Source organism: Podarcis bocagei (assembly GCF_964188305.1).
Source record: "Podarcis bocagei genome assembly, chromosome: 17".
Classification (NCBI taxonomy): domain Eukaryota; kingdom Metazoa; phylum Chordata; class Lepidosauria; order Squamata; family Lacertidae; genus Podarcis; species Podarcis bocagei.
Genome location: NC_138143.1, coordinates 3,195,523 through 3,209,000, shown reverse-complemented (window position 1 = coordinate 3,209,000; position 13,478 = coordinate 3,195,523). Strand labels below are relative to the sequence as shown.

Here is a 13,478-nt window from a genome sequence, read left to right as displayed (position 1 = left end):
CTGGTTTGCTAGTAGTACATGGGAAAAGGATCTAGGGGTCTTAGTGGACCACAATCTGAACGTGAGTCAACCTGAGAGTGATGCAGCAGCAAACAATGCTTGGAGCACTTCAGGGTTCAGAGCCCCTGAGCCAAGCTGCCTGGCAGTTCTGGAGGTATAGCTGACTTCCTCCAGCAGGTGAAATGCAAAAGTCAGGCTGTCAGTTCCTTGGGGGGGCGCTCCCCCACATCTGAGAGTGCAGTGGGGGGCAGGTCTGAGGGATCCACTCCCTGCTCTCGTTTTATCCTATACTCACCCCTAGGGAAGGGATGTGGAACCCCAGTACATCCGCAAAGAGAAGAACATGGGACCGGTGAGTTCGTCCCAGAGCCACTGGCAAGGCTATTCTAAGAGTTTTCTCTTGTATTCCAAGTCCTACTACAGGGGAGGGACACCCCAGGCTTTAGGGGCCAATCCTGGCCTTCTCCCCAGAACATGGCTCCCCAGGGAAGGTGCCCCTCCCACTGACAGCTGCCCCCTCCCCTGCCTTGCCCCGCAGCCCAGCACCCTGCTTCCTCCATCAGGCCCCACATCGGTCGCTAGGGGGGTTGGGTTTCCAGATGCTGGCCCAGATGGACTATGGGTCGATCCAGCCATCTGGCTCTGTACATCTTTGGACTAGCTGCCCCCCCCCCAACTCATTCCTGCCCTCTTCTGTCTCAAAAAGGAGACCACTTGCTCACCTGACGCCATGGACTGCTCTGGGCCTTGCAGGGGGGGGGGCACCCTGTTGCTGCGTCTTAAGCACCTGAACCTAGAAGAGACAAGACAAGAGAGCGACTCAGAAGCCAGCAGCCCCAATTCTTGGGGGATGTTTGTGTGTGAGGAGGGCCATATGGCCCAATTCCTTCCATCTCTCTGCAGTTCAGTGACCTGAAAGGGCATCACTAGGAAAGAGGCAGCCTAGACCACAAAGGGCTGGCAGAGAGAGAAAGGAGGCCCCAAGTGCTCTGGGTTCAAGAGCTCCAGCCCAAAGGAAAGAGAAGCATTGCCAGCTGTTTAAGGGCTGCTCTGCCTCATCTTCTTAGGACAGCCCTGCCCTTCCTAGAGAGGGAGGCGACCCCTAGGAGGGTCCTCCAAGCATCAAGGTGTCCCAGAAGAAGAGCAGAACATGAGGAAGGTGGTGGAGTCTTCCTTGGAGCCAGAGAGACCCCCAGGAAGGGAGAGAAGGCTGAGGTCGTAGGGCAGCTGGAGAGATGCAAAATGGAGCCAGGCAGAGGTGTAGTTGGAGGGCTGGACTAGGAGGACCTGGGAGAGCAGGGTTCGAATCCCCACTCAGCCATGAAGCTCCCTGGTGGACCTTGGGCCAGCCTAGCCTACTTGGCAGGGCTGCTGTGAAGATAACAATTGGTGGCTGGGAGAACCATGAAGGCCACCTTGAGCTCCTGGGAGGAAAGTGGGCTAGGAATGTCCTAGTAAATGTAAATGATGAGAGGGGAGAGAAAAGGGGAAGACAGGGGAACAGTGTAGAGGAGCTCAGCTCTCTGGAGAAGACTGGCCGGGTTGATTTCCAGAGAGCCAAGGCTGTGCAGGGACTTGCCCTCCACCCCCCAGGAGACCAAGAGAAAGCAAAGGAATGCTACTTACAGTCTGCACATTTTGTTCACGGAAAATTCCACCCCCTCTCTAAACTAGCTAACTATCTAAAATGCCCACCAAAGCCTAACTCTGACCCCACCCCCAGCACTTAGCCTAAGCCTAAGCCCAACCCCTGCCCTAACCCTACACTTACCCCTAACTACTCCTCTCTACACAAAATAAATATACAGTGGTACCTCGGGATATGTTACCCGAGGTACCGTATATGGTGACGTAATTTTGAGTTTCAAACGTGGCAAACCCGGAAGTGTATACTTCCAGGTTTCACCACGCGCGCATGCACAGAATCACTCTGCGTGCTTTGGGCGTGTGCAGAAGCACCGCCTCCAGATATGGACTTTTTGGGGTAAGTACGGAGCCCCAGGATGAATTAGGTTCCTATCCAGAGGGTCCACTGTATACAAAATATATACAAAATGTGCACATGTGCACAAAATAAAAATGTAAAATAAAACATTATGAAAATAAAGAACGGAAAGTAAAATAAAAAAGTAAAATAAAAGTGTTTAAATAAAAAGTAAAATAATAAATAAAATCAAAATAAATCGAATCAGATAAAAGTAATTAATCAAATCAAAATCAAAATAACAATCAAATGAACCCCTCTCCTTATTGTCTCCAACCACCACCAACTCCTCTCTCTACTACTCAACTCGCCTCACTACTAACCCACAATGGCCACCTGCAAGTTGGTGGCTTTTAAGGGAGAAGCAAGAGATGTCACAAAGGAGGGCAGGTCCTTGTCACTGTGGCAACAGTGGCCCCTCCTGAGAGGTGATGCTCCTCTGTCAGAACTTCTGTTCTGCGTCCTTCTGCAGGCCTTCTGTCCTGGGTGGCATCTCCAGGGTGGGCTGGGAATGTCCCCCCCTCATCCGAAACTCTGGAGAGCTGCTGCCAGTCAGTGCAGGCTACTTGAAGAAGGATATTGAGCAGCTGGAAGGTGAGCAGAGGAAGGTGACCAGGATGATGAAGGGTCTGGAAACCAAGCCTGATGAGGAATGGTTGAGGCAGTTGGGTATGTTTAGCCTGGAGAAGAAGAGACTGAGAGGAGAGCCATTTTCCAATATCTGTGGGCTGCAAGAGGGAGTAAGCTTGTTTTCTGCTGCTGCAAAGGGGAGGGGAGGAGAGGAGATTCAGACTAAACATTAGGAAGAACGTTCTGATGGTAAGACTCTCTGGGATGGTGGTGGACTCTCCTTCCTTGGAGGCTTTTAAGCAGAGGTTGGATGCCAATCTGCAAGGGATTCAGCTGCAATCTGGGGAGCACATAGCACTGGCCTACTTTACTGGGTTGTTGTAACCACACAGGGCTGCTGAGCATCCGAAAGTGCCGGACAAATGTTGAGCCTTCCATTTCATTGTGAGGAACAGCTGCAGCGCATCAGGAGGCGTCCCTCAACTTTTGTTTCTTCTCTTTCTTGCAGCCAAAGGGGCCGGGCTGGATTACCAAATAGGCAGAGTAGGCACTGGCCTATGGGCCCCACACTTTTTAGGGGTCCCGCGACAATGGATCAAAATAATATTTTGATCTTGAAAGAAAATGACAATCAAGCTTTCTTGGTTCAATGTTATTCCAGTGTGCGCATGAGGCCTGCCCCCCGACCAGATTTTGACTGCCAAGGGGCCTCCACAGGGTTTAATTCAGCACTGCCCTGTGAACAGCCCAGTATACCAAAAGGTGCATCTCCACCCCCATTGTTCAGCCCGGACACTGAGATCCAGCTCCAAGGGCCTTTTGGTGGTTCCTTCCCTGAGAGAAGCAAGGTTACAGGGAACCAGGTAGAGGGCCTTCTCGGTGGTGGCAACTGCCCTGTGGAACGCCCTCCCATCAGATGTCAAGGAAATAAACAACTCTCTGATTTTTAGAAGACATCTGAAGATAGAGGAGTAGGAAGGGGAGTAGATGGGTGCTGAACGCCACAGGTGTTTCGTGAGCCCAATTTTTTTAAACAAAAACCCTCATATTTTTGTCATTTTGTCACCCCCCTCAGTGATGACACCCGGGGTGACCCACACACCCCGCACCCCTTTCCTCCACCACTGGCTCTTCTTGTGTTCTAATTAAGCTCTTTAAGAGTGGGTGCATATCTGCACTGGTGCTCGTTTTTTGCAGTTGTACTCACACAGCACCTCAGCTTCCTGCAGTCCACATCAATAGTGGGCTGCAAATGAGCGAAATTAAGTAAAAAAATTAATTCATAATAAATTCTCATCATGAAAAACAGGTTTTAAGTGCTTGTGCTCACAATGTTAAGTAAATAAATCAGAAAATAACACTTGCAACTGTAAGTATCTTATATTTCCTTCTTTTAATAATTTCAATTTGGGGGTGACAATAAATTTTATGCACTGGGTACCACCTGACCGTGCTACGCCACTGGGGACAGAGGGGTCTTTTCCCATTTATGAAGGAAGTGTCCCAAGGGTCACAATTTGGGAACACCATTTATTTATTATAGATTGGACAACCATATATAGATAACTATCTAATATACTAAAATGTTCTGTCTGCATATCTCCACCGCTCTCTTCATTAAACCTATGGACAGGCGCATGTCAAACTTTTGGTCAAAATAACTTTTGACTTGGATGCTGGCTGCAGGCTGATCACCACTGCATAGAAAGGGAAAACGTTACAGAATTTGCAAATATCGCAACAGTACCAAAATATGTGGACTATTGCAGAAAAAACGACACATAAGTTGCAGCTCTCCAAGGGCTGAATTCTACATGGTGGGATTTTATTATTTATACTTTGAATACAGACTTCATTGTCTGCACCATTATGTGAAATTTCGCTATATCAAAGGACTTCTGTACTCTAAATGTTAAATTATGTTGGAGCTGTGGGTCTTGTGCAACCCATTTTCTGAGAACCTTGTCAACACTTTCGTTTCTATTCTTCTGGGATACTTTTTGTTTCTGTTTCCCAGAAGTTCCTGGAGGGCAGCCTTAGTCATGGAGAGGGACTGAAAAGAGGGTAAAGGAAAGTGAAGAAAAGAGGATCTAAAGTTGAGCTCTATGTAGCTGAGGAAGTGGAACCCTTTGGAGGTTTCTGATCATGAAAAGGCACCACCATTCATTTGTTCACACATTACCTTTGTATTTCTTGGGTTTCCAAATCTTCAAATGTTACCAGCAGCAGTAGCAGCAGCAGCAGCATTCAGCGGAGCTGCCTGGTGACTCTGGAAGGCTCCTCTCCAGAAAACGCTGTCTGGCAGCCACTGGTCTCAGAGATCTATTCTAAACCTATTCTATTTGTGCTCTGATGGTGTTTCCTGCTTGGCAGGGGGTTGGACTCGATGGCCCTTGTGGTCTCTTCCAACTCTATGATTCTATGCTGTGTTCTATTCTAAACCTCTTGATGACTAGCTGGATGTGCGTGTGCACAGGCATGTACACACACAAATAATTACATTTAGGACACCCATAGTTCTTTATTGGAATTAATTCCTATATTATTGCTGATGCGAAGAGTTTCTGAGTTTTATCCAAGTTTAATGACTCAAAAAAGAGGAAAGGGAAGGCTCTTGTGTGTAGTGTAGAAGCAAATGCGGCATTTAATATAATCATAGAATTGTAGAGTTGGAAAAGACCTCCAAGCACCATCTAGTTCAACCCCCTTGCAATGCAGAAATCTCAACTGAAGCATCCATGACAGACGGCCATCCAACTCCATGTGACAGCCCTTTAGATAGTGGAAGATGGCTATCATATCGCCTCCCAGTTTCCTCTTGCCCAGGCTAAACAGATCCAACTCCCTCAACCATTCCTCATAAGGCTTGGTTTCTAGACCCTTGAAGTAGTCTGGCAGGAAAAGAGCCTGAAGCCTGAATTTTAAAAGGGAGACAGTAGAATTTGAGGTACTAGCAGAGTTATATGTAAACTTTAATACACTAGATCTAGGGTGCTTTAACATACCCCTCCCCAGGAACAATTAGAACTATCAAAATCTTTAGACATTCCTCTGACTAATAAGAGCCTTAGATCACCAGAAATCCTAAAAAGTCTCTAATAATGAATTACAGAATATTGTGTGTGTTGTTGCTGGGGGGTTTTCGGGGGGGGAGGGATGATGAGAGGGAGGGCACAAGGAGAAGGGGACGACAGAGGATGAGATGGTTGGACAGTGTTCTCGAAGCTACCGGCATGAGTTTGACCAAACTGTGGGAGGCAGTGGAAGACAGGAGTGCCTGGCGTGCTCTGGTCCATGGGGTCACGAAGAGTCGGACACTACTAAATGACTAAACAACAACAGCAAGATTTTTCCTATTCATCTGGTAATTTCATTTATTTTAGTTTCTTCTTCTTCTTCCCTGCCATTCACCCTGAGGTCCCAGGGCAGGTTACAACAATGTGAAACACAACATTAGCAACAATTTAAAACAACATTAAATCTCAAAACTAGGGTGCCTCCTAATATATATATATATATATCAAGTCAATTGTCAAACGCCAAGGTAAAAGGTTCTACTGTTTCAGGTCTGGGTGCTGCTGCTGCTGTTAAATGTAAACCACTTTGGAATTTTTTGCTTAAAAACCCCTCAGGGGAAAAGAAAGTAAGTCAGGGGCATAAGTAAGCAAACTGCACTTTGCAGTCATTAGTGGACCTTCCTGCCTAAATGTAAAGCATAGATCACTATTGAGAAAATATTTCTTCCAAGGTGCTAGAATACCACAAGTAACTGAGCAACAAAATATTAATTTATGTCTAACTATGTGCACTGTTACACCATTATATTTCTGTGCAAATATCCTTAAAGCAGCATGATATCTAAGTCCCTTTCAGGTTTGCATAAAGCCACACATCCCATTCACTGAGATTTAGGGTGCGGAGAAAAGATTTGCAAGTTCTTACAGAACTTTAATGCAAATCTATCTCCGAATGGGGGACTGATACGGAACGGAAGGGGGGGGGCTCCTTTCCCCTTCCTTCTAGGAACATCCGAGGCCCCACTTATTCCTATGGCCGCGCTTTAGCCAATCACAGCCATGCATTCGTCCTGCAGAAGCTAGCTCAGGGAGCTCCTGCACGCCTCATTTCACCCCAACGTCAAAATCCTGTTACAATATATCCATTCTGTTTCTGCTTTTGCCCTATAGTACAGAATGGGTTTGAAATCATTGAAATCTTTAGAAATTGATATAAAATCAACTGTAACTCCGATTTCTTCGCTCTCGGTGTCATTCAACTCAGTTCCCCGTGGACTCCATGATGCTATCCCTACTTCCATAATCCCCGAAGCGGCAGGTCACGTACGCAGGAACTTCTTAATCCTGTCAGATCGTTTTGCCAAACCTTTCCTCTAGGCAATATTAGGTGGCAGACGATGCATATCTCTGACCCATTGTCTTGCCACCACCGGTACTCAATAAATGTGTATCTATGTATATTTCCCGCTCCGCATGTCCCCCCTCCCTCATCCGAAAATGCTAATTAATGTAATCCCACCTTTTCATAATGTATTCATGACGTGTAAAGTATATTCATGATGTAACTTGCGAAACCCAACCTTCCCATAATGTATTCGTGACGTTTCATGCACTGTATTCTGGGATATGGAGGGAAATTTCAAAAGTTCATGTCACCCCTTTCTCTGGGTTCAATCTCGCCTTGAACCTGTTGCGCAATAAACTTGGACCTTCTGCAGTTTGCTCCTGTGTCCGGCTGAGCTCATTTTCTTCCGCAGGGACCCACGGACTTAGTCCGATGAGCTGGGTGGCAGAGTAACCCCGCACCCAGATTTTTCCGTAACAGTAAGTAAGTAAGTAAGTAAGTAAGCAAGCAAGTAATGATCAATCCCGGATTCCGTAACTCGTCTGCCCATTTTAGGGACTCTAGATAAGCGGCTCTTTTACGCAAGTGCCCTCTAGAGGGCGAAGAGAGATTTGCATCCAATCGAATAGCTCCCGTCCCTTCGCCCCTTAAGTGATGGAGGCGCTTTCCAGGTCTCTGCCGGGTGGAGCTGCCGCTTTTGTTTCTGTTCTTCACTTTCGTTTCTATTCTTCTGGGATGCTTTTTGTTTCTGCTTCCCAGAGGTTCCTGGAGGGCAGCCTTAGTCATGGAGAGGGACTGAAAAGAAGGTAAAAGAAAGTGAAGAAAAAATGATCTAAAGTTGAGCTCTGTGTAGCTGAGGAAGTGGAACCCTTTGTCAAAAGTGAATTAATACAACCTAAAAAGAAGACCATCTCTAAAATGTACAATTTGCAGTTAGAGTGGGAACTGAAGGATGAAACAACCAAAGAAGTAATGATAAAGTGGGCAAAGGATTTCGGTCATACAATCCAACTGGAAAATTAGGAAAGGTTGTGGAAGGTGGATATCAATTTCACAGCCTGTTATATGATAAAAGAGAACATGATGAAAATGTTTTACCGCTGGTACCTCACTCTGGAAAAATTGGCTAAGATTTACCAAAAGCAGTCAAACTTATGCTGGAGATGTAAGAGGGAACCTTTTATCACACATGGTGGGGGTGTAAAATTGTAAGGAAATTTTGGAAAGAGGAGCTGAAAAATTTATTCAAGATTGCCAAAAAGCCAGAGGCTTTTTTGTTAGGCCTAATATCAAATGACATTCCCAGAGATAAGAAAAATGTATTCCTTTACGCAACAGCAGCAGCCAGAATACTGATTGCAAAAGAACTGGAAGGGGGAGGAAACGTGCAGGGGTAAGCAAGGAAATAATAAAAGAATCAGCTGAACAATAATTAAATTATAATAACACTACAAGACGGAAGAAGTTAAAAAAAATTGAGATCACACATGGGTGGTGGGGAATGGGGGTATAGGGGAATCTGAAATATAATTTATAATATAAAAGCTTTAATATAAAATTTCTAACTGTGTTGTATTTGTATACAGCAAAGAGAAGTTTAGAGTAACTAGGTATATTTAAATTAATTATGTAATAGGTTTACGTTAGAAAATGAATATGGATGTTGAATTTGATGTTTGTAACTTTTATTTTTTCGGTTTTGGAAATAAAAAAAAGAAATAAAATATAAAAATAAAAATATATCTCTCAATTGTCAAGCTAAAAGATTCTACTGATTCAGGTCTGAGCGCATGGCTGCTGCTGCTGCTGCTGCTGCTGCTGTTAAATGTAAACCACTTAAAAACCCCTCGGGGAAAAGAAGGGGCATCAATCAATCAATCAATCAATCTGTAATGATGATAATGATAATCAATCCCGGATTCCGTGACTCATCTTAGAGACTCTAGATCAGTGTTTCCCAACCGGTGTTCCGCGGCACACGAGTGTGCCGTGAGACACCGGCTGGTGTGCCGCGAGATGCCTGGAGGGAGGTGGGCGAGTCGGGCGGCGAGAGGCGGGGCGGGGGCGGCGAGGAGAGGCCGCGCCTCCTGCTGCTGCCTGGCGCTCCTCCTCGCAGCCGGCAGCGCTGCCTGGGCGCCTCCGCGCGACTCTGCCTCGCTGGGTTTGGTCTCCCAGCAGAGACGGGTCACACGCGCACCTCCCTCCCTCCCTCAGCCTGCGCGGAGGGAGAGCCAGAGAGGCATCGCTCCTGCGCGGCGGGAGAGGGAGCAGCCGGAGCGATGCCCCAAACGAACTGAATTCCGAGCGAGGGACTGAGGGGGGAGGGAAAAAACTTTCACTTTCGTGCGTCCCTCCCGGCGTGACGCTGCGCGCTGACGTCACGGGGCGGGGCTTTAATGGTGGTGTGCCGCGAGATTTTTTTTTAGTACACAGGTGTGCCGTTGCCCAAAAACGTTTGGGAAACACTGCTCTAGATCAGTGTTTCCCAACCACTGTTCCGTGGCACACTAGTGTGCCGCGAGATGTTGCCTGGTGTGCCGCGAGATGTTGCCTGGAGGGAGGCGGGCGAGTCGGGCGGCGAGAGGTGGGGTGGCGGCGGCGAGGAGAGGCCGCCCAGTGCGGGGCTCTCGCCGTCTGCCTGCCTGGCTGCCTGCGAGCTCGGCGGGCAGCGCCTCTGTCCGCAGCGCCCGCCTCGCGGCTCTCATTCCCTGCCCCTGCCAAAGCTCACCCAGCCAAGCCGCACTCTCCTTCCTGCCTCGCTTTGCTGCCTCCTCCCCCCCCCCCACCCCCAAAGCTTGGAGGTTCCCCGGCAAGGGGGAGGGGGGGAAATTGAAACTTACACTTTCGTGCGTCCCTCCCGGCGTGACACTGCACGCTGACGTCACGGGGCTGTAATGGTGGTGTGCCTCGAGATTTTTTTCATCAAACAAGTGTGCCTTTGCCCAAAAAAGGTTGGGAAACACTGCTCTAGATGAGCGGCTCTTTTACGCAAGCGCCCTCTAGAGGGCAAAGAGGGGGTTGCATCCAGTTGAACGGCTCTCGTCCCTTGGCGGCTGAACTGATGGAGGCGCTTTCCGGGTCCCGGCGGGTGGAGCTGCCGCTTTGCCCCCCCCCCCCCACGTCGGGAGGCGGGCTGGCCGGGCTTGCCCGAGCATGTTGCTTTCGGTTTCCCCGCGGTCCGCCTTGAAAAGCCTGCCTGCCGCGCGCCGCCCAAGGTCCTCGCTGCCTTTGTTGGGCGAGTCCGGGAGCTGTAGATCACCCGGTGAGTTTTCCTTGGCCAACTGGGGGGGGGGGACCCCGGGATTTTTCTTCTTCTTCTTCTGTCCTCCAGGGCTCAAGGGGGCGGGGGGAGGAAAATCGCAAGGTTCTGTTCTTCGGTTTTTTAAACCCTGGGAGGAGTGGGATTTGCCACCCGGTTTTGTTTTGCTTTCCCCCCTCGGGAAGCGCGTCCCAAGGATTTCCTGCACTTGCTCCCGAGTTTCTCGGTGTGCATTGGGGGTCACAGCATGTCAATCCCTTTCCTGGACCGAAGCCCGTCCGGTGCAGCCTTCCTGCTTTCCGGGGGCGGCTCGCAAAGCAGAGCCCGACAGTGAGGAGCTTCCCTTGTTCTTGTTCCCGCTACTTAGCGCCGTATTCAAAGGCCGTCTGCCCCAGAGCAGGGGGCTCCATTTGGCTCGCCTAGCTGTGGATCCTGAAACGCCTGTCAGCCAACTTAATTGTATGTTTAAGACTTTGAGATTCATGAAATTGTATACTTGTTATCAATGTATGTTGCCTTGGAAATGCTGCTGTCTTGAAAGGTCACTTAGAAACAGCTTAAACCAAAAGATAAATAGATTGAATAGTGTATCCAACATAAAGCCATACTGTACTCTGAGTAGAACCATTGACATTAAAGGACATGATTAGTGCTGGCCCATTAATTTCAATGGGTCTTCTCAAAGCAAACTTTGGATACAACCCAGTAGGTTTTGCTAATAGGAGAGGAAAATATATATTGCTCCACAATGCTGATTTAGCAGTTTGTTGTGTCTCTAGGCTCAGCCTCTCCTATTGTTGTCTTCTGCTTATTTTTTTTTAAGCACCAGTCACTTGTCTTCTGGAACACGCTGCACTCCCTTCATCCCTGAGTTGTCCTTTTGAGTTAACTCTCTAGTTCTGTGACGTGTGTGCATGTGACAAGAAGAGCATTCTACATGTTTCCATGCTACATTCACACATTGTGCTTCCTGCTGTTTCATTCTTGCATGCCTTTTGAACTAGGACTGAATGGAGCTTTTTTCCATTGCCAGATGAGAGCGACACTTTTCAGAAAGCTTTTCACTGTGACTCCAGAAACCCTTCATGGGCAGTGGATTTGGCCCCTATTGGATCTGATGTGAAATTATAGATTGCTGAGAGAGAGAGAAGTCTGCAGTCCAGGGCTCCTGTCCATCGCTCTGGGAATGGGCATAGCCAGGGGGGCAGCCCCCCTCCCCCAGATACACAAAAAACATTTTAAAGCATTGAAAGTACTCAATTAACTGAGGTTGTGCCCACCCCCCACCAAAGTCTGCCCCTTTTGGGGGGGATATTTTTACCCATGATTTCCCCAAAACAACTCAACAACTCTTGAGAGGGAGGGGGCAGCTGTCCCCCTGCCTCACCTTGGCTATGCTCATGCCTCAGTCTGATTTTGTGACTGGGGTGGCCAGAGGTGGTACGCAGAGGGGCATTCTTCCTCATCCCATTGTCAGTCCTTTTTGGTGTATTTAAAAGTTTATCCACAGTGACAGAATGCCCCACCTCTGCCCACAGAGAGTGTCAACATACCAAGGATTTGCTCCTTCAAATGGCACCTTGAACCAATTGCTGCCTGGGAGGCAAATGCCAACTTCAGCCTCCCTGGCCCCTCTTTGCTGCTCCTGGTCCTGCACCAGGTGTACTGCTGCCTGTTGAGAAGCCAGGAGGTGGAGCCGGCTAGTCTTGCCCTGGAGAGCAATTGTAAGAACTTTGCTGCATTTGCAGCTGTTTCCAGGGAGAAACCTCTGGTGTGGAGAGTTGCTTTGTGGTGGTGTATCTGGGTTGTTGCTGTTTTATATTTTTATTGACGATTTATTCTATTGTACATTTGTATTTAGGCTGTAATTTCTCCTGTATCAGTCTGTTCACTGCTGGTGTGGGGGACTGATGAATTGTGCATGGAAGTGTTATGCATGCCAGCCTGGGTGGGGCTGTTACCCCTGGAGAAGAGATGAGCTTTTCTCTTCTGCAGCTGAGACAGCTGTGGCATTCGTGTGAGCTGAAGCTGTCTCTCCACATGTAGGGGAGAACTGCGCTCATGTTATTGCTTTTCCTTATGGCGTGGATTTAATCCCTGCTTGTATATATAAAGATTCTAATGTTCTTTTCCTCTGTGCCAGCCAGCCATGGCAGCTCTGCAGGACTTCCAGACATTTGTCTTCCTCGATCTTGAAACCACCGGCTTGCCCCATGACCAGCCTCGCTTGGCTGAGCTCTGCCTCTTTGCTGTGCACCGCCATTCACTCCAGTGCTCTCCACTGCTGGGCACCCCCCAGCTACCCCGCATCATAGACAAGCTCACTCTCTGTGTTGATCCCCAAAAGCCCTTCACCCTTGAAGCAGAGAGGATTACTGAGCTGAGCAACCAAAACCTGGAGGAGAATTGCAAAGCAGATTTCAACCGCGGTGTGGTGGATATACTAAAAGGGTTTCTGCAGCGGCAAAGGGGCCCCATCTGCTTGGTGGCTCACAATGGCCTTGGCTTTGACTTCCCCCTGCTTCGTGCAGAACTGTGGCAAGTGGATACTGACCTGCCCCCGAGCACCGGCTGCCTGGACACACTGCCAGCCTTGAAGGAGCTGGAAAGATCTCCTGGCATGAGCTACCAGCTTGGGGCACTGTTCCGACATTTCTATGGACGTGAGCCTGTTAGGGCCCACTCAGCTGAAAGTGATGTGGTCACTCTTCTGTTAGTGTTTCTTGCCAAAGCCCCTGAGCTAATGACATGGGCAGCTCGTAATGCGCAGTGCTGGGGGGATATTCGGCCTATGTACCTCCTAAGCAGAAGCAGGAACTGATATCAAGAAAGATGGCACGACCTCTTTTCCCACAAGTGCACATCCACACAGAATCAAACCTTGAATTCTCCTCCTGTACAGGGCTACTTCCTGTGTGCAGTGGAAATGTGGAAGACTTTTGTACTGTGAGAAGTTAGTCGTGTATGGCAAGGACATCACCCCAGCCCAGACCTTGGTTTGGGGGTGTGCCTGCAGCATTTCTAATCTTGTGTTGGACACCTGTTGATAAAGTGGCTAATTTCTTATCTATCACTTCAGCTCTGGGTGGGGTTTCAAGGTCAGCTGCCTGTTAAAGGAGCACTGGGATCCCATACAGTCTCTGAGAATGTTTGTTTGTAAGAGATGATGGGCTTGGAAAGAACCACGGCATAGATCACAGCCAGTGAAGGCCCTGCACCCCAGCCCCTATAGGAGTCCATCCACTGCTGTTCTGAAGGGTTCCTAGGGTCTGAAGGAGCCATAAGTATTGCTTATTCTGTCTG

General features: G+C 48.4%; 1 protein-coding gene across 3 annotated transcripts; it reads left to right on the top strand.

Annotated features, from left to right (window-relative positions):
* Positions 1–2,400: 2,400 nt before the first annotated feature.
* TREX2 (three prime repair exonuclease 2) lies at positions 2,401–13,245 on the top strand. 3 transcript variants are annotated; one of them, XM_081175914.1, is made up of 2 exons: positions 2,401–2,578; positions 12,323–13,245. In XM_081175914.1, exons 1-2 carry the CDS (start codon positions 2,416–2,418, stop codon positions 12,994–12,996), a joined length of 837 nt encoding a protein of 278 aa, XP_081032040.1. In that variant the 5' UTR covers positions 2,401–2,415; the 3' UTR covers positions 12,997–13,245. The 3 variants fall into 3 exon arrangements, with proteins under 3 accessions (XP_081032040.1, XP_081032042.1, XP_081032041.1); XM_081175916.1 differs by having other exon boundaries at positions 2,448–2,578; positions 12,319–13,245; XM_081175915.1 differs by lacking the exon at positions 2,401–2,578 and adding an exon at positions 10,052–10,178.
* Positions 13,246–13,478: the final 233 nt, after the last annotated feature.